At 36.8% G+C, this 20,108-nt stretch overlaps 1 protein-coding gene across 3 annotated transcripts in view; it reads right to left on the bottom strand.

The window, feature by feature from the left end:
• Nucleotides 1-20,108, bottom strand: part of LOC121735747 (HEAT repeat-containing protein 5B) — a 55,603-nt gene that overhangs the window by 25,086 nt on the left and 10,409 nt on the right. For 2 of the 3 annotated variants that reach the window (XM_042126663.1, XM_042126665.1), the window contains exons 1-11: nt 18,543-18,777; nt 17,868-17,998; nt 16,652-16,863; nt 14,971-15,118; nt 12,975-13,192; nt 12,003-12,100; nt 11,281-11,444; nt 10,979-11,112; nt 9,063-9,213; nt 894-1,025; nt 160-310 (exon numbers count right to left, since the gene is read on the bottom strand). In XM_042126663.1, coding sequence (XP_041982597.1) covers nt 160-310; nt 894-1,025; nt 9,063-9,213; nt 10,979-11,112; nt 11,281-11,444; nt 12,003-12,100; nt 12,975-13,192; nt 14,971-15,118; nt 16,652-16,863; nt 17,868-17,993 — 1,534 coding nt within the window. In that variant the 5' untranslated portion in view covers nt 17,994-17,998; nt 18,543-18,777. Of the gene's footprint in view, nt 1-159; nt 311-893; nt 1,026-9,062; nt 9,214-10,978; nt 11,113-11,280; nt 11,445-12,002; nt 12,101-12,974; nt 13,193-14,970; nt 15,119-16,651; nt 16,864-17,867; nt 17,999-18,542; nt 18,778-20,108 lie in introns of those variants that run through there. The other variant, XM_042126664.1, reaches the window with a different exon arrangement.

The following is a 20,108-nucleotide window of genomic DNA, read 5'->3' as shown; positions in this document are numbered from 1 at the left end:
ACTTTTGAGATGATATTGTGAAAGTAATTAATCGTAATTGTGTGAATAGCTGGCGACTTCTATCAACGTACGCAGCGCATAACAGTTTTCCTTATTTGTGCGTACCGAGATTCTGATCAAAATTTGTACGTTTACATATTTACGTATACGTATACGCACCGGCGACGCGGTGCGGCGTGGGTGCGGCGCGATCTAGCGCGTCTGCGGCGCGGTCTATCAGCGGCGTCGTGAGTGCGGGCAGCGCGGAGCACGCCCGCCGCGCCGCACCCGCTGCGGCGAGACGTGCGGCCGCGCACGGATGTTCCAGCACCTACAGAAACATAGAATTTATGTTGATGGTCTTAATGCGTCTTATGTAATATTATGTCACAAGTTAGTAATGGTGTGAAGATTTTCTAGCATCAACGAATTTAGTACTTTAGATGGGTGAAACCTACAACGGTAAATACAAATATAACATCATAATCTGTAGTCCGGCCGAAGAACATACAGAAACTGAACATTGCTACTGGTTTTTCACTCACGCACGGCAATTAGACTACCATATTTTATTTACAGCAATGGAAAGAGACAATAAATGGTAATAGGTCTGAGGCGGTGATTGGTCTGCCACAGTTCTAAAGTAGATGATGATTTTTTGATAATTTCTGAAAAATATACCAAGGTAAAATTACAGTATACTTTTTGTCTTGCTTACCCATGTGGCGTTAACCACAATTAGCCTAACATTCCTGCATCGCGCTATCGAAGTTTCCTCAGCGCGTCGGTAAATATACGATAGCTGAAATGTATCACGTGGGCTCCGGCCTGACCGAGCATAACACCTCGCTCGGTCGGAAGATCTTCCTTTGTAGCCACCACGCATTATCCCACACGCACATAAAATAAATTACCATGAATATAGTATCGATCATGTTAAGGGACTGGTCCGACACGAGGTTCTGAACGGAGGTGCCGAGCTGCAAGCACAGCTCGCCCGCCTCTGTCAGTGCGCACACTAGCAGGTGCTGACTGAACAGCGTCTCCTGAAAGTAAACATAAAAAATAAAATAAAAATACGCCATCTATTGACGCCCAGGAATATTAACAACGACACATTTGTGGAATTGTAATCAAATTTATTTAAGACGAATATCTAAGCAAATGACCTTGGACGTTTGACGCGGAGCGCCATCTGTTTATGAATCAATGTAGGTTGCCAAGCTACGGTAAGTTACATAATATTTCCGCTAGATCTAGCATTTAGCAATTTATTTTGCAGAGGTGGGCAGAGTAATAATAAACAGAGACTACTTGTTTTTTTTTTCGAATTAATTAAATAAAATAAATATGTACATAGAATACTTTTTTATTTTATCCCCTTTTAACCCGTATTTTATGTATGTCCCGTATTATATGTATCTCGAATACGGCTCAAACGATTTTCATGATATTTGGAGTGGGAGAGGTTTCAGGGGAGAAGACGCGGAGATGAATGTTTCATTTTTTGCCACTGATATAGAAGTCTTTCAGCTTTTTCTACATTTTTGTTTCCCAGAATTCCTCATCACGATGGATTATTTCCGTTTTAACTGGAAAGTTTTTGCCAGACTATATACCAAAAATGCATTTTTTGCTTCTGGTTACATGAAGCTGGCCCTTTATTTGGTAGAACCATGCGTGGTTTTTATTTATTACAAAAAAATAAAAACCATTAGAAGTGCAATCCATATAGAAGTCTTTCAGCTTTTTCTCCATTTTTGTTTCCAAGAATTCCTCATCACGATAGATTATTTCCGTTTTAACTGGAATGTTTTTGGAAGATCATATACCAAAAATGCATTTTTTGCTTCTGGTTACATGAAGCTGGCCCTGTATTTGGTAGAACCATGCGTGGTTTTTATTTATTTGTAACCCGCCTTTGGTTTTTTTATAAAACGTTAATTGTTTATCATTTATGGCTTTTTCTACACCAACATTGTAACAACATTTTGGGCACTTTATTTCTACTATAGTGTCGTCATCTACAGTGCCATCTGGGGTTGCTCCAAAATATTGGACTTCCGGATATTGGACAGGACAGGAATTTTTGTTTTTTTTTTCCTTTTGGGCAATGGGGCTTGTTGGCTTGAATGGTGGGGGACTAATTTTCTTTTTTCTGACTTTTTTCATTTTTTCTTGTAACAGTCTCTGTTATATACTGTGGGTCCCTAATAGGTATTTTTCTCGGATATCTAGGATCCACTAATTCTGGCAGCTGATTGTGCTGATAAAAAAAAAATACTACTACTCCCTCCAGTCTGGCTTTTTGTTTTTAATATAATCAATAATTAATATTTACGTTAAAAGATATTACGAGGGTATAGTGCTAAAACCCAATAAGTGAGAAATTGTTGCTTTCAAGATATTCAATGTTAAAGGTTCAATGTTAAAGGTTCAAGAACAAAAATACATATTTAATTAAAATAAAAACATTAAAATTAATATTTGTCATAAAAGCGTATACATTCTTTTAAAATAAAAACATATTTTAAAGTGTCTAAAGTGGTTAATTTTTTTGTAAAAAATATATAACTTAGGTAGGGTACCGACTTATTGGGTTTTAGCCTAATCAAATAGGACATATTTTGTATTTTAATCAATTTATTTAGAAGAAATTTAACAAAAAAACAGAATTTATTACTCCTCCTCACTCTCAAAAGCCGGTTGTTGGCTGTGTGTCTTCATATCTCGTATCCACGCATGGAGTTCTTCGGGTATAATAAGTTTTTCGCACATTTTCATGAGATCCTTCTTTTTTGCGATACTTATAGGAATACGAGTAGAATATAAAAGCTCTAGTTCAGGTAATTCTTGTAAATTGACTGAAGGCGGGTTCGAATATCGTTTTGCTCTGGTTTTTGGTGTATTGATATAATTCTTCGAAATATCAATACTTCGAAAATTATTAGACATGTCATAATTATAATAAAGTTTTAAATCTCCTTTCATGTATTTAATTCTTTTTATTTTTAGCCAGTTTACAGTTTCATTCATGTTATCTTTATTTTTGTTTTTTATAATAGCAGCGCTTAGACTTTTCAAGTCTAACATCTCATTGAACTTAAATTCTCGGACTTTATAATTATTAATCTCTATTGTCTGCTTTACCCCTTCTTTTGGGACAATTTTCGACCTCTTCTTCCTAGCGGCTGTAAAAATGTTCTTCCATTCACTCACGCTATTAATGGTTTTATTTTTAGACGCTGTTTCAATAGCTGCATGCATAGAGTCGACCTCCATATGAGTATGACCACTTTCCAAAAATTTCTGTTCAATTATATTCAAGTGGTCAATTTTTTGGACAGCCCAGAGCAAAAGTGCTGAAATGTTTTGATTCCTGTTTTGCCCACTGCAGGTATCAGAAAAAATGTTTATTTCTTTGACGGATTGAGGCAATTCCTTTGATAAAAAGTAATAAAGGCACGTACCTATCTCACAACTACCCTTTTTACCATTTACTTCGCTCCAACACAGACAATATGCATTGTTAGGTAATTTTGCTTCATAAATAGTGAAATTATACAGCACTAACTTCCTCATGTAATATAATATGCTTTCCCCTCCACTTGGTATCTGTAATACTGCCTGTAAGTCCATAGTTATAGACATAAACGACTCGTCTGTATTAGCGCGAACTTTGTCAGCATCTTTTTCTGCTTGACATATTTTTTTACGTTGTAAATGCTCCCGGTATTCTTCTTCAAAACCTTCTTTTGACTCAGCTTTATCATATTTTACGCAAATATTGCAAAGATCTTTTTTAGGTTGGAAAAAGCTAAAATTGTACGACTTATTAAATACGTTACGATACATAAACGATGAAACTGCTACTCTACCTGAATCTTTGCATAATTCTTGGTATAATCTGTACATGTTATTTATAGATTTTACATCAGGAGCCAAATATCTTTTTTTGGTATCTTTACGACAGTAATGAGACTCCATTACAGGAAAAGATTCTATATGTTGTTGGACAAATGCAATGTCTTCCGGGTTAGTTTTATTAGGCGGTTCTTTTTTTCCACGTTGATCAGCACTATTATAAACTCCAAGTAAATCTGATTTGTTTACAGCGTCAGTAATAACATCTACACTAATACATAAGGTTGCTTTGAAAAAATTCAGACAGACTTGAATATTTTCATGATTCTTTCTAAAAAAGTATTTTTTGCTGGTCATACGATCTTTTTTATTGGAGGTTTTCTGCAATTTTCTGGTCTTTACTGGCTGAATTTTTAGGCATGAAAGAATAAAGTTTTTCTTAGAAATAAAGTATAAACTGTAATAATGACGACACAAATTATTTCGTTCTTCAAAAGAAAACTTTTCAGTACATTTAAATGAGCATTTAGCACATTCTATGGACTTAGGCACTTTGGCAGGTCTAGTAACACCGTTTGTAGTATACGATAACCCCTCAGCCTTCCTAAGCTTATTTATATTACGTTTCCACTCTTTAGGCTGAGCTCTCTTTCGTCGCGTTAAGGGTTTGACGGATAACCAAACTCTGTCCAAAAGATTCTCAAGAATTAGCATAACGCATTCCTTATCAGCTTCATTGCCAGAATTTTCCATATCTTGAGACTCAGGAATGATCACATTGCCTTCAGATGCGGAATCATTTTGAATGTGTTCATCCGAATCCGGCACGTAAGTGGGATCTATATCTGAATAGTCGCTGCCAAATAAACAGTTTTTGCTATTAAAAACCATATCCAGTTGCGCAAGATCCAGATCTGATGAGCTATTTGAAATGATATCAACATCATTTAAGGACGTGGAGGGCCCAGCTATGTCTGAAATTAAAAATAAAAAATTAATAAAAAATATTTATATAACTACCTACAAACTTCCAAAAAATAAATTACTTGAAGATAACTTACCAGTAACATCTTGTATACTATTATTTCGACATAAAATCTCCGTAGACAGTTCCATTTTATCATTCCAGTCAGTATCTAAAAAAAGAAGTTTTAATAAATAATTAAATAAAACAAAACAGTAAAAAGACACTGATATCCAATTCAATTCAAAACTGTTGAGTAAATCTTAAAAAATAATAAAAAAAGTTGATATTTCATACTACAAACTTACAAAAAAATGCTTGTTAACTTACCAGTAACATCCTGCATGCTACTATTTTGACGTAAGTTCTCCGCAGGCAGTTCCATTACATTATCATCAGCGCCAATATCTAAAAATCATAAAAATGTATTTTTTAATAAATTATTTAATAAGAAAATCCAATTCAATTTAAACTGTTGTCTGCATCTTAAAAAAATAAAGAAGTGGATACTTCATACTTATCTACAAAAAATGCTTTTACTTATCTTACCAGTAACATCTTGCATGCTACTATTTTCACGTAATTTCTCCGGAGGCAGTTCCATTACATTATCATCAGCGCCAATATCTAAAAATAGATTTTTTAATTAATTATCATTCATTAAGAAAATCCTATTCAATTAATACAGTTGATTTTAAATCTTAAAATGTAAATAAGTGTTTGTGGTAAAAACCAATTAGTCAGGCCAAACCGCGATACTCGTCTTGCTATCTCGCTTCTTTGATAGCGCAAAGAATGAAACAGCGGCGAGACTCGCTCACAGTAATTATTGTCAGAACTTTTAGGTACATAATATTAATATCAAACCAAAACTATTTATAAATTATACTACAATTATTTTGCGATATTGATTACATTACATTCATTACTGTTTTGCAAGTATGATTCGTAAAAGAGCTAAACAATTAAAACTTAGGTTAGTTTCATTTCATTACAAACGAAAATTAAATGAAAGTACTAAATAAAGTGTAAATTTACCTGTTATTTGTTGTGTATTGCAGGCTAGCTGCACTAGTCTTCTTCCTCGATCACCCATCTTATGTTTGAAACAAATAAATCAGCACTAAGCACAATACTTTTAAGAAATATTCGCGCGTAACGTGCCCGCCGTGTACGATGCTCGTTGCAAATTACTGTCAAGTGTCAACACACGCTGCGCGTGTATACGTAGGTACTTGAAGTTGTAGATCAAACCGATTTATTGGGTTCTTCCTCAAACAAGATTTAAAGAAAGTCGATTGACGAAGCGAGCATAAACCGTATAACTAAATATTAACTGTTAATTTCGTAATATAATTAAACAGTAAAAGCCGACAAATATTTTTATTTGGTTTTAGTATTTTTGGTTTGTGTGTTGTCCTATTTATTTAACTTAAACTAAAATCCAATAAATACGAATAATGGTTATTATCATATGCCTTTAAGTAATTGTAATTGAAAAATATAAATACTAAATACAGATAAATCATTTTTTGCGGTTTTAGCTTCAATTAAAAAAAGGACTTAGAAAGTTAATAGGCTATATAGTGTTTTAGTTTTTCAGTCATGGCTAAACAAGCGCAATTTATTGGGTTTTTACCTCGACTAACTTTCTTTTCACTGTGAATTCTGCTTATTTGATTACACCACTAGAAAGAGCGCAAAAAAGTGATCAAGATGGATTAAAAAAGCATTTTTCGATTTTTTTACACTTATTGGGTTTTAGCACTATACCCTCGAATAATAATAATATTTCTTACTGGACATTTGAATCCGTGTTATCATTAATCTGATGTAATGACTCTTCTAAATTTTGTCCTTCGGTTGCATCAATTTCAACTATCCTACCTTGGATCCTACAGGATTACAAAAATAAAAATTTTGTGAATAAAAACAATTTGAAAATCAATGCATTGTCTGATGCGTATACACATGAAGGTATATTAAATGATGATGGAATGTATTTTGCGCTGTAGCTAATAGTGAACAATATCGCGTAACAACGGTCCGGCGCATTATAGCACGAAAGTAAATTTCGCTAGTCCCAAAAATGTTTTTGATGATTATTGATTACTTAAAAATTAAATACAATTCTAATATTTCCTTTAGTTAATCTTTTATATAGTGTGTGATTGTAGTAGTGCAAGTTATTGAATGATAGTAACTCAATAAGTGTAACAGATATTTGTTGAAAAACCCAGAAAAATTCATAATTTCGAAAAATGAAACTATAGAGTCAAAATAAGTGAATCGTGTTTTCCGTTAGGCAAGTATCAGATAAATATACAATCATTAAATAAATCTCAATTTCATTTGTGTTTCATCGTCTTCCGGGATCGTAATACTTATTAGAAAACACAGCAAAAAAAGGGAGCTCGGTCTTAATGCCAAATTACAGCTTTGTAAGTCCTATAGTCTTTGAGCAAGACTGCGGACAGACAGACAGACAGACGGACAGACCGAAATTATAAGGGTTCCTTGTTGACTACAGAACCCTAAAAAGTTCATTAAAAGTATTTTTTTAAAATTTTACGGCTTCCTTTAACAATACTGAACCTTCCCTGAAGCTATGGCATATTATCTCCATGTATGGCAAACATTTTTTAAACATCCTATAGTTATGTAGGTATAATAGTGTAACAGTAAAAAATAATTGTTTGAAGTCTCTGTGATAAACTATTCTGTATGCTATAGGTACATTTACGTAACAATTTACATTACAATTTCCGATAAATAATAGACTGTTGTAAATGCATCTGATGATCACATGATCATAATATTATTTTTCACTTTTTTCAAAATCGAAAAGTGCAAACTGTTAAAACTTAAAGCCGGTAAATTGTCAAAGTGAGACTAATCAAAAGAAGAGCACGCACTGCTTGTGCCGTGTGCGCGGAACGGCAACGCCGCGCTCCGTTGTACATATCTCGAGTTGACAACGACGCATTCTGTAACTAATTTACGCCTGTTAAATTTTATGAGCAAATGCTTTACTACATTTACTAGTGGAGTTTGATTTACAGTAGGCACTAAAGAGTTTGATGATAAAACTTTTATTTTGCAATACTGTTTATCGCAAATGGTTCGCGATCAACAAGATAAAAAATAAAGAAACATGTATGCAAAGATTCATTATAAACGGATTAGCTAAACCAAAAAAAAACCCATCCTAAAATATACATCTTACGCGATTTAAAAATATATTTTCTGATAACTGAATAAAGATCACCAAAAATATCGTTCACGACAATATATTTCAAGATACACTTTCTAATTACACAAAACTTCTGTATTTCCCGATCTGTAATTTAGCTGTAAAATATCGCCAAAAAGACGTCTAAAACGCATTTTGCTTTACTATTCACCTTAAACGTCCGGGGGATATCGTTGTTTATTTTCAAAAACGCCATCTAGTTGACGCACAGGAATACTAAGTACCACTCAACCTACTTCGCAGGTACTATAAAAAGTGTCGAGGTCAAGTGTCGTTCCGTCTAGTTTTCTTTCGCAACGCGCGATAAGAAACTTCGTTCCAATAAAAGGTTATGTAGAACACAAACTTTACATTGTGCTCGTCTCACACACGTTATTTTGGCTATAGATTGTGTTGAATGATCTTTTGTCGACAGCACATACGCTACAGAGATAAAAAAAACTTAAGAGGTGTCAAGGGACACCTGGATGGAACGAAGTTCCAGTTTATTACTTCTTATGTACAAAAAAACCTGTATACACTCAACAAAAAAGAACTATTCAAATGCGAAATAGAAAAACGAAACGAAAATAATTTGCTTGCTTTGAGAGAGACAGAGAGAGACAGAGAAAGAAACACGCGCTCAAGCACGGCTTACAACTATGGCAAAAAGTGTCGCTACAACTTTTCGTCTTAATTTTTTCTGTCAACGCGCGATAAGGAACTTCGTTACAAAAATAAACGAAAATCCAACTTAGTAATTAATACATCATTACACTATCTTTCGCCAAAATAAACAAGATTATTTTACTAGTTAAATAAAACAGCTAGGATTTCAATGACACTAGCCACAATTAACGAAAATGAAAACCAGCTGTTGGTTGTCAAATTTGTGTTCGACACATACTCGTAGTTTTCGTTGGCCCAGCTATGTGTTTATGACTGAACCTGGGGTCATTTTTGATCGGCTAAATGTATGAGTTACCGTTCCACACTGTAGTATGTAATATGGAAATATCTAACCTGATTACAGTCCTTGGCGTTTTCGGGGTTAAAGTCAATAGTGTTCATCTGTCGTGCGACGATGTGTATGATCTCCCTGCAAGCCGCCGCCTGCGCCTTCTCACCCAACATCCGGCCTAAAGTGTTGCGGAGGATGTAGTTTATACACTTCCTGAAAGACATAATATAATAATATCTACGGACGCTTCACACCACGTCAGTCTGGCCCCGTGTTAAGTACCTGACTTGTGTTACGGGTACCAGACAACGGAAATATATTTAATACTTTTATACTATACATATTGTTGGCGACTGGCTGGATAGATAAGTGTTTTACACTTTTTAACTATTTTGAAATGTTTAGTTTTCTATGTCATATTCTTTGCTTATTGACATTTTATATTTTTGTTACACAATTCGCCGAGACTCTGGAGAATACAGTTGTCGTTGCAGTTCGAGTGTATAATTTTCATCTTCGTATACAGTCCACCTCTCCCGTCGTTATCACATATATTATTTAAGATTTTTATTATATCATACGAGGGCTGCTATTTATGTATCCGGAATTAAAAAAAGAAACAAACATATATCATTTAATATGGTTTTATTATCGACACACTTTTGCATACGCTGGAACCAATTTTCATAGCACTTTTTCCATTCTGATTGAGGTATCTCCAAAACGTGCATTTTGAACGCATCAACAGCCTCTTCGCGGCTCGAAAAACGTTGACCACGTAATTTGTTCTTCGCGTATGGAAATAAAAAGAAATCGTTAGGTGCCAAATCAGGGCTGTACGGCGGATGACCAGTCAATTCGATCTTTTGACCCTCCAAAAACTGAGTTGTTTCAGCTGAGGTGTGACAGCTAGCATTGTCGTGATGTAATATGATTCTGCGTTGTCGGTTGTCCTTTCTTATTTCTTCAAAGACTTCTGGTAAACAAATGATCGTATACCATTCAGAATTAACCGTTTTACGATTCTCTAATGGCACTGTAGCCACATGTCCATTAATTCCAAAAAAACAGACGACCATTTGCTTCAAAGTACTTTTTGCACGAGTAACTTTTGTTGGTTTCGGCTCATCTTGGAACACCCACACCGTTGACTGTTGTTTAGTTTCGGGGTCATATGCATAGATCCAAGATTCATCACCTGTGTAGATATTATAAACGGCTTTTGACGTACCACGGTTGTATTTTTTTATCATTTTTTTGCACCAATCGACACGAGCCCGTTTTTGATCGATTGTCAAGTTGTGCGGAATCCAACGCGAACATATTTTTTTTACAGCCAAATGTTCGTGTAATTATGTATGCTCGTCATACTTATGCCTAAGGACGCCTCTATCTCACGATATGTAACATGACGATCACGCATTATTAGTTCCCGCACAGCATCTATATTTTGTGGGACAACAGATGTTTTTGGGCGACCTTCTTTATTTTCATCCGTGAGCATAGACCGCCCACGATTAAACTCACTGTACCAGTGATAAACAGTGGTTTTTGATGGTGCTTCATCTCCAAAAGTTGCGGTGAGTTGAATAAAGCACTGTTGTTGATTTAGCCCACGCCGAAAATCGTAGTAAATCATTGCACGAAAATGTTCACGCGTTAAATCCATGGCAAATGAAGACACGCAATTTTCAAAATGACGCCACAATGGAAAAATAATTGACAGTCACATGAAACAAAATGTATTCTTCAACCAAAGAGTTCTATTTTCAAATGTTGTAATTACTTTTTAAATATTGTTCTTGTAAGTGGCCAGTTCCGGATACATAAATAGCAGCCCTCGTACACAATACACGTCCATGACCCAGGAGCATTGAAAACTTTTTGTCCCGTCGGCGGGATTCGAACCCGCGTCCCCCGGCTTGAGCCGCCACTCGCTCAACCATTGAGCCACAGAGGTCGTTTTCGAACCATTTACCTGGAGTAAACAGCATCTACATGCGAGCTGGCCGCTTTGGGGTTGGCCACTAGATCCAGCACGTGGGTGAGGAATGTTGTCATGTTTCGCTCTAACCACACCCCGCCCATGTTCTGAACGAATATCACGTACGCCTGAGAAAATTTTCAATGTTAATATTGCAATATTTAGGGCCTGTTTGGAAAAATGTACGGTTCCTGTCGATAAACGAATTTTGGCTTATCATCTAGTAATAATATTACAAACGCAGAAGACATAATATTTATAATATTAGTATGCATAAAAGTAACAAAAAAACTCACATAAGTAACGCACACCCGGACCTCCCTGTTGACTCCGGAGCCCGACTTTATAATTTCGCCCTTAAGAAACGAAGTACCGCCCCTAAGAAACGCCCCCATCAGTATGTTGAGAGCCTCCTCCAGCGATATTATGTTCTTGGTCGTTTCCTTCTTGTTTTGTTGAACTGAAAAAAAAAAATTTAAATTCGATATTGTATTTGCCACCAGGTGCCGCTATGTAGCCTTAGAGCCAGTCCACACGGCGCGTTGCATCGACGCAGCGCTGCCGTTTGACGCATAGCCGGCCACACGGGCGCTGCGTCATCGCAGCGTTATTACGATACAGTTTTGACGTAAACACCCCCTCCCGCTTCGTCTCGGGGGCTGCTATCCGTCATGTGTGCGTTGCGACGACGCAGCGCGCCGTGTGAACACTTTGGTTATTTGTATGTAAAACAACGCAACGGCGGTGCTGCGTCGACGCAACGCGCCGTGTGGACTGGCTCTTAGGGTCTATCGTGTCAAACTGCTGTCATAATATGTCACAACATGCCTGTCATAGAGTATAGACCCTAAGCCTACACAGCGCCTAGCGGCACCTGGTGGCAAATAGAATATCAAACACCCTCATTGGTTTGCGTTCTATTTTTTTTTCTTCTAAATGACTCTCAAAAATATAATCATCGGTATAAGAATTACTGCGTTAACTTTAAAACTCTTAATGAGAAAAGTAATAAGCTTACCTGCTTGAAATCCGACTTTGCTCTTGCTGTTGATATTATTGGTTTCCTCCGCTTGAGTGGCCGCCATCAGTGCACCTAATAACTCTGCTACTGCACACCTGTCAATATAACAACCCATTTTTAATTTTATTCTGATAATTTATTTATTTTTATAGACTCACCAACAGAACAGCATTTGTGACATTTTTTGTACATAAAATTAAACATAATAAGTACGATTAGTTTTAAAATGTACTTTTGAGTGTTGCCATGATCTGAAATCGAATTGACGTGGCATTACGTGGGGTTTCCTCTTCAATTCCTATTGGCTTCATTTCAGATCTTATATTTTGAAGCCCGTAACTCAGGCTGGATTTATATGCGGCGGCCCGAACGCGCGGATTGTCGCTACACCTCGAGATTACAAGCAAAAAATTATGTTACGGCATGGTCTCTGGTTACGTAAGGTTTATTTAAATAGCTGCGCGGTCGCAGTGTCATTTACATAATATATTTCCTTGTAATCTTGCGGCAAGCTGTCTCCCGCTTTGCTTGGGGAGGTAAATTAGATTTCTCCTACTCCTCCTACCTTTCTTGTGATTAATTTCGTTGCGGGTCCCAAGACAGATTGTTGTCCCTCGGGCATCCCTGAGATCATATCAAAGGGTTTTCGTGGTTGGTTACCACTGTTGATCCTGGCGACACAGGAGTTGCAGTGATGGGAATGTGTGATGGGCCATTTGCCCGTTAAATAAATTGTAATCTTGCGGCGTGAATCAAGACCTATGCTTCTTGAAACTTAGAAGACAGGGATTGATACCTCAAGTTATGTTCACTGTGGTGTGCAGCCCGCAAGCACGCTGCCGCTATAGCGTCCACGTTAGAGCCAGTCCACACAGCGCGTCGCGTCAGCGCTGCGTCGACGCAACGCTGACGCAACGCGCCGTGTGGACTGGCTCTCAGCATTAGTCACCTTGTATATAATTTAAGTACCTCAAGTTGTAGTCACTGGGGTGGGCAGCCCGCAAGCACGCTGCCGCTATAGCGTCCACGTCAGCAGGAGTCAGCTTCAGCAGCGGCAGCATGTGTCTCAACACGTTGGCAGCCGCTGCCCGCACAGAGCTGGTGCGCTCGTTGAGTAAAGACGTCTTGGCAGCCCGGGACACTTCTCGCAAAGACGTACCAGCCGCAGTGCCCATGCCGATACATATCTAAAATATCAGTTATGCGGTAACTTGGTAAGGTTATTGTTTGAAGTATTTACTGTTTTGTAAAGACTTATACTACATTATAGTATTCTTATGTATATATCAGTATAGCATAGAAAAAATTCTGGGCACAGAAAGAAATCTTAAAGGGAGACTATAGCCTTAACATAAAGAAGACTATAATGGATTCATGCATTCTTCCTAGTCTTACTTATGCTAGCCAGACATGGGAGCTTACAGAGAAAGTAAACACATGTACACATGCCAATGGAACGTAGCATGCTGAAACTGAGAAAGATACAAAGAATTAGAAACGCAGATATTCGCGTGAAATCAAAGATAAAGGATAAACTGCTTTTTTGCTTAAAACAGAAATGGACTTGGGCTGGAGTCTGAACTACTTTCCCGATACAGTGATATTGATGATAACAGGTGGACTTACCTTGCAAATAAATGGCAGAGCCCAAAAGGCAAAAGGAATATAGGAAGGCCCAAGAAAATATGGGCAGATGACATCACAAAAATAGCAGGGAAAAGCTGGATGCAGACTGCTAAAGACAGAGACAGGTGGAAAGAAATGGAGGAGGCTTTAACCCAGAATGGGGCCATGTAGCAATGGAACAAATAAACAATCAAGAAAAAGATCAGGAACAGTCTGCACTGCTAAGTGGAATTATAGCTATATATATATAAATAAATAAATAAAAAGACTTATAGGGCCATAGTCTTCTCGTCTCGATTTTATCACACTGGCGGTTTGCGGGCGCGAAACTAAATTATATTTTGCTGCACAATTCGGTGTAGAAAATGTAAACGGTAAAAGCCCCTTTTGCACCTATTAGATGAACCAAGCGACAGTATTGGATTACTGCAGCGAGATATTTTAACGCCTTTAAATACATTTTTAAAAAAGCAGAATTTGGGAGTATGAGTGGCGGCCACAAAGGAAGACTCAAAAAAGGAGGTGATCAATTCGACGCGTATGTATGTAATATATTTTGTAGAACTGTATATTATGTTAGTCTACATCAGCATCTGAACAAATGTGCCAAATTTCAAAAGTGTATGTATGTATGTATGTATTTATTTATGTATGTGTTTATGTACGTATGTTTTTATGTTTGTGTTCGCATATCTCCGGAACTACAAGTCTGATTTGAATAATTCTTTTTTTGTTGTGCTAGGTATGGTTCAACTTAGGGAATACTGCAAGTTTCATCAAAATCGGTTCAGTAGTTTTCGAGATAGGGAATTATACTTCTCAATTACGTACAATTTTGAAGTCGGTTTTATCTTTATAACCTTTCGATCGCGGAAAAACGAGACACAATAGCTTATCTATTGTTGTCGCGGCCGGATGTGGCCACTTGGGGCTTCATGAATAATACTATTATTATTTATTACATGTCACGTCGATTTCACTTCTATAGCACGATTCAGGCCTTGTACCATGAAACTGTTTTGAGACTCAAACAATCGGACGAGAATGGCGTCCTACTCTAACAAACGTGAAATGACGGTGTTAGAGCAGGACGCATTCTCGTCCGATTGTTTGAGTCTCAAAACAGTTTCGTAGTAAGCCTACAGGTTTGTGCGCGGTTTAGTTCACTACAGCTTACAAGTTTTAGGGCCTGTTTCACTACTCACTGATAAGTGCTGGATAGGCTACAACTTAACTGATAGACGGAATATAGAGTATCTGTCAGATAAGATAAGTTGTGGATAACCTATCGGGCAGTTATCAGTAAGTGGTGAAACAGCCCATTAAGGTTTAAAATTACCTTCCCCAACGTATTCATGATCTCCAGCCGCGTCTGGGATTCCGCACTCTTCATGGATCGCACCAGTGTGGTGACCGTCTCCTCGTATGATCTGCCCATCATCCGGCCCAGCTTCTCGTACATGCTGCCCAGACAGCAGATGGCAGCACTGGACAAATCGTACAGAACTATTAACATTTTTGTAGTGTAGGAACCATAGACATAGATCAAGATAGATACCGCATGTCCCTCCATTTGTATGAAAACGAGCATGCCACTTTTTATTTCTTTTAAATGGTACGGAACTCTTTGTGCGAGAGTCCGACTCGCACATAGCCGATTTAGATCTTATTTTATTTCTCGCAGTCAAATAGAGGAAAATAAATGGGATGATGAAATCATTTTTTTTATACTTAAAATGAACCAGATATGTTGCACTATACTTAATAAGGTAAATGACTAGTGATTGGACTGGTACTGACCAGTCATTGGACAAAGCACAAAAACACAATAAGTATTTATTATGGTTGCTTTAAAAACTACCTATTTTTAAAGTAATAGAACACCTGATTTTAAAGAAAAACAGGTAGTTTTAAAAGCAACCGTAATAAATATTGTGTTTTTATGCTCTGTCCAATGACTAGTACTGTCCAATCAATAGTAATTTCACCCTAGGTTGTTTTCTTTTCTTTTATTTTACTTGTTCTGAAATTTCCTTGTTCGGAAATTCTTTCAACCATATATTTTCTAGAACTATCATTTTTTTTGCAAAGCATAAAAAAGATTCTTAATTAGGAACTAATAAATATCTAATAATTTATAAAACTCTTGTAAAACTCATTTTCGTATTTTCCTGTCTATGGTATTATGCATAAAGTTAATATACCTAGCAGAATAGAGAAACAAAGGCCTGAGCAAGAGAGATGTCACTATCAGTAACACTGCGTGATAAAAAGAGACGTGTGATACATGACAGCAGCACTCTTTTTTGGACATCCAGTCGGCACATGCCGCACGTTGACAATAATCTCATAGAATTCATGTTCAATCATGCTTGTGTAAATGTATACGTAGTCGTACACATATTTTTCACACAGATGAAAACCAATTTCAGTTTCGTTTGACGCTCGAGATTGTTGCTCTATTCCGCTAGGTATATTAACTTTATGGTATTATGTTCCCAAGCCTACGTCATCAAGAAAAACACGTGACATCTTGTGTAGACCGCGACAAACAAATCTTAATCTCTAATGCAATTATAAGTGCAAGGTAATTGGATCGAGAAGGTTCTTAGAAAACATTTGACCTTCAACTACAGATTACTAAGGTTCCATACACGTAAAACACATGTCACAATAATTTTGATTTAGTATTACAGTAGGATACATTTGGTTCCCATTTGGTACGATCCTTCCCTAACCCTCTTACGTAAATCTGTGGATTTAGGGTCCCCTAAGGCTCAATTTACACCGGAATGGAATGGAAGCGGCTTTTTGCAACGAAACTGTACATAACACACTGAACTTTATATCAACAGTACAACAGTATATCACACAAATTAAATAGAGCCAAAAAATTGTACGCGCGTCCTCCGCGGAATTCTTGAGAATTCTCCGGTGCCAATTCCCGTGAAATGACGCTTCCATTCCGTTCCAGCCCGCGGCGGTGTAAATTGAGCCTTAATAGTGAAACTTCAACTTACAGTCTTGTCGGCAAATAGGAAGGAGAGTCATCTTTCAGTTTGATGATATCATTGCACTTGTTGACAGTGTCGAAGAGGAGGAAAGTATCTCCAACTGAGAAGAGGGTGGCCAGGCATCTCGCGAGCAGCCTCCGAGCAGGTGGCCCGAGGTTCTCACGGAGAAGACTCACGAGCTGGGCTACTAGCTTCTGCTGACAGTTTTTCAAATCCGACTGGAAACAATTTCAAACTTATCAATAAGATAATTAAATTACCATTTATTTCAAAAATTACAAATATAACAAGATTTTTATAGAACCAAACTGTTTTGTATATATTATCTAATATAACATTTTTAAATAACACAAATCTGACAATATGAAGCTTATGCATTATATTATATGTCGTAGGATGATTTGATAAATCGAATTATCGCGAAAATTCTAGGGACTTCGCAAAAACACGGATAATTAGACAATGGTGATTACATTTTTCAACCTTATTGACAAAAGGTAGTGTTTTCGCGAAAATTGCGAAACGAATCGTTAGTTATTATCGAAAAAATCACTGATTGTTCGGTTTAAGCGCCCGACAACAACATCTTCTCTGATTGGTTGAAGACTGCTGGAACTTGGCCTGCGCACCGCTTCCATGTGCCTTGATTATTTACTACAGAGAAGTATAAATTTGGATATTTGTTTTGTCATAACCAAATATATGCAAAGTACATGCTTAAAAGAAAGTCCAAAGCTTTCTTTATGACAAACTTTAGTTTTACCCTAATATACAGGTTTTTAGGGTGAACACCGTGTCTAAACACACTATGCCGAAGTTCCGCGCCGGAAATTCCGCATGATTACGAACATGAACAGTGTTCACCCTAACAACCTGTATTTAAGCTTCTATAGCTACATAAAATAAGACTTAAGAGTCCGGGTGCCCTCGCAATTCTCATACAAACGTAATACCAAGATTGTTGATTTGCTGTCATATTATTAGAGGAATAACTTTTGTACCACTGAAGAAATCAATTCATAGGCAGACGATGGACTTACTTCATTAGGTCGGGTTATGTCGATTTAATAATGAGTGTGATTTGACGGCTGGGCTTGACATAACGATGCGTTATGTCATAACACAACCAAATTACGTATGTCTCCCAGCCCATCTGCCTATGAATCAATTTTCTGGTTCTTCCACTCACAACTTCAATTTGGTTATTGTTATTTTACTGTACCTTGTGAGCAGCGACAAGCACTTTGTCGAGAAACCGGAGCCACTCAAATATGAAGTGAGGTTTCTTGTCCTCCGGCAGCTGCTGCAGCGCTGACTCGTTCAGCGTCAGCGAGTGGGATACCTCCATGATTACTGTAAAAGAGAATTATATCTAAGAGGCAATTCCAAAATTATATTTTTTATAATTGTATGCCACTATATTTCCGCCACCCCTGTATGAAATCTACTGGCCCCCTATGTGGACGCTGCCGCCCCAAGGCAGCGTCCTGTACGGCCTATTTAAAAATCTGGGGATGCTAGAAGCTATGTAATATCAAAGCTTTTTTATGCTCAAAATCTCTCTGGTGGTAGCAATATTCACCCTGCGCAACACAAACAGTTTTGCACAGGGTAAATATTTATGAACACACTACACACATACACAACAACACACACACACACACACACACACACAACAAAAGAAATAATCACCCTTTATTTATAAGTTCGGACAAATAAAGGTAGAATAGGTACGTTATTTCCTGTGCAAACCTCTCATTAATGCAAATTAGTCATAATTTGAGACGAGTGTTAGCAATCGAGAACTAGCGAACGTCATCAATTTAAGCTGCAGAAAAATACCAGTCGCTAGATAATTTAAGAAAACAATGATATAAACTTTAAAATTTACAATTACCTGTATCTTCACTAGATGGTTTCAGATTAAGCAATCCACATACTTAAAGTAACTTAAAATTAGAGCTAAATTATAGGTATGTTTCACGTTCTAACGATTAGTTCAATACACTTATTTTTGCTAAACCTTAAACTAAGTTTTCTTTAGAACTAGAATCAATAGTTTTTGGGTCAATTTATTAAAAATTAATTGTTTTCATTCTACAAATAGAAATTTCAGAAATTGTAGAACTGAACACAGATTTTGTAGAACACTTGACAGTTGACACCACCTTGACAGTTGACACTTCACTATGATGACATTTTTTTTCTTATTATGGCACTTCGGCTATTTAACCATGGCCAGTGTCGAGTCGAGTATACTAAATGTGAACTGTTAACTGTGGGTGAGTCACTAGCTGTGTTCGTTTCATTTTTTCGCAGTTTGGCAGCTGACTGTCAACTTCATAATTGAGTGACATGTTCAATAACATTCTAACAGTTCTGACATGGTTCTGACAGAAATTGTTAGGATTTTATTCTTCTTCTTCTTTTGGCGTAAGCCTCCCCATTTAGGAGTTGCCAGCGTCAGAGTTGAGGCGAAAAAGATTTAGGATTTTATTGAACATGACACTCAATAATTATGAAGTTGACAGTCAGCTGCCAAACTTCGAAAAAATGAAACGAACACGGCTATTCCGTGTAAATTTGCACCATAGACTTATAAATTATAATATATTTGCACCATAAACTTATAATATACTGTCGTATAGACCACCTGACAACCAGAAAATGCGTGACCATTTTTGATCTGTCAATGTGTGCGTGTGCTAGTGATGTATATTTTACTATCGATAGTATAGTATTTTGCTATCGATAGTTTAGTCCGTTCGAGTTATTTTATCTGAGTTTCTATAAGAAATAAATAATATGCAACTTTGACAGATTTTGTATTTCAAATTAGGTATCATAAATTTTAATTGGCAAAAAAAGTGACGATTGAAAAGTAGATACACATTTTCGTTTGTAATGATTTTTCAATCGTCATTCGTCGGATATGTTATGAATTATGACATGAGGTTCTTATAGGGGTAAATAATATACACATAACACATTATAAAGTTACTTAATTATTACTCAGGTAAAATCTATCTGGTAAATCAGCCCTTACATTGCTGCATTGAAACTAAACGTTGAAAGTAAACAACACACATAGTATATTATATTTTATTCTTAAATTAAATACATATCATAAAATATCATAATACTTTTAGGAGTGCCTCCGCTGCCGGCGCCGGCTCCCAAAAATATCAGTAATGGGAACTACGGTAAGTATACTGCCGGCAGCCGAGATATAAAACAACGACTGCCGGCACTGGCACTCAAAATGGGAGCCGGTGATAATGCGTAAAGCGCTAGGTTCCAGTGCCAATACACAAATTTTAAAAAGAAATAATAATGAGGGATTTTCCTATTTTTTTAATTTGATTGTCAAACAGTTTCCATTTTAGTAACTAGATGGCATATGGGTCGACAACTATCGGTAATACCAGGGAATACCATCAATAATTGCTACAAAACTGGGCAA

Source organism: Aricia agestis, chromosome 18, assembly GCF_905147365.1.
Source record: "Aricia agestis chromosome 18, ilAriAges1.1, whole genome shotgun sequence".
In the NCBI taxonomy this organism is placed as follows: Eukaryota; Metazoa; Arthropoda; class Insecta; order Lepidoptera; family Lycaenidae; genus Aricia; species Aricia agestis.
The sequence above is the reverse complement of the archived record's forward strand: the minus strand, read 5'-3'. Positions and strand labels throughout refer to the sequence as shown.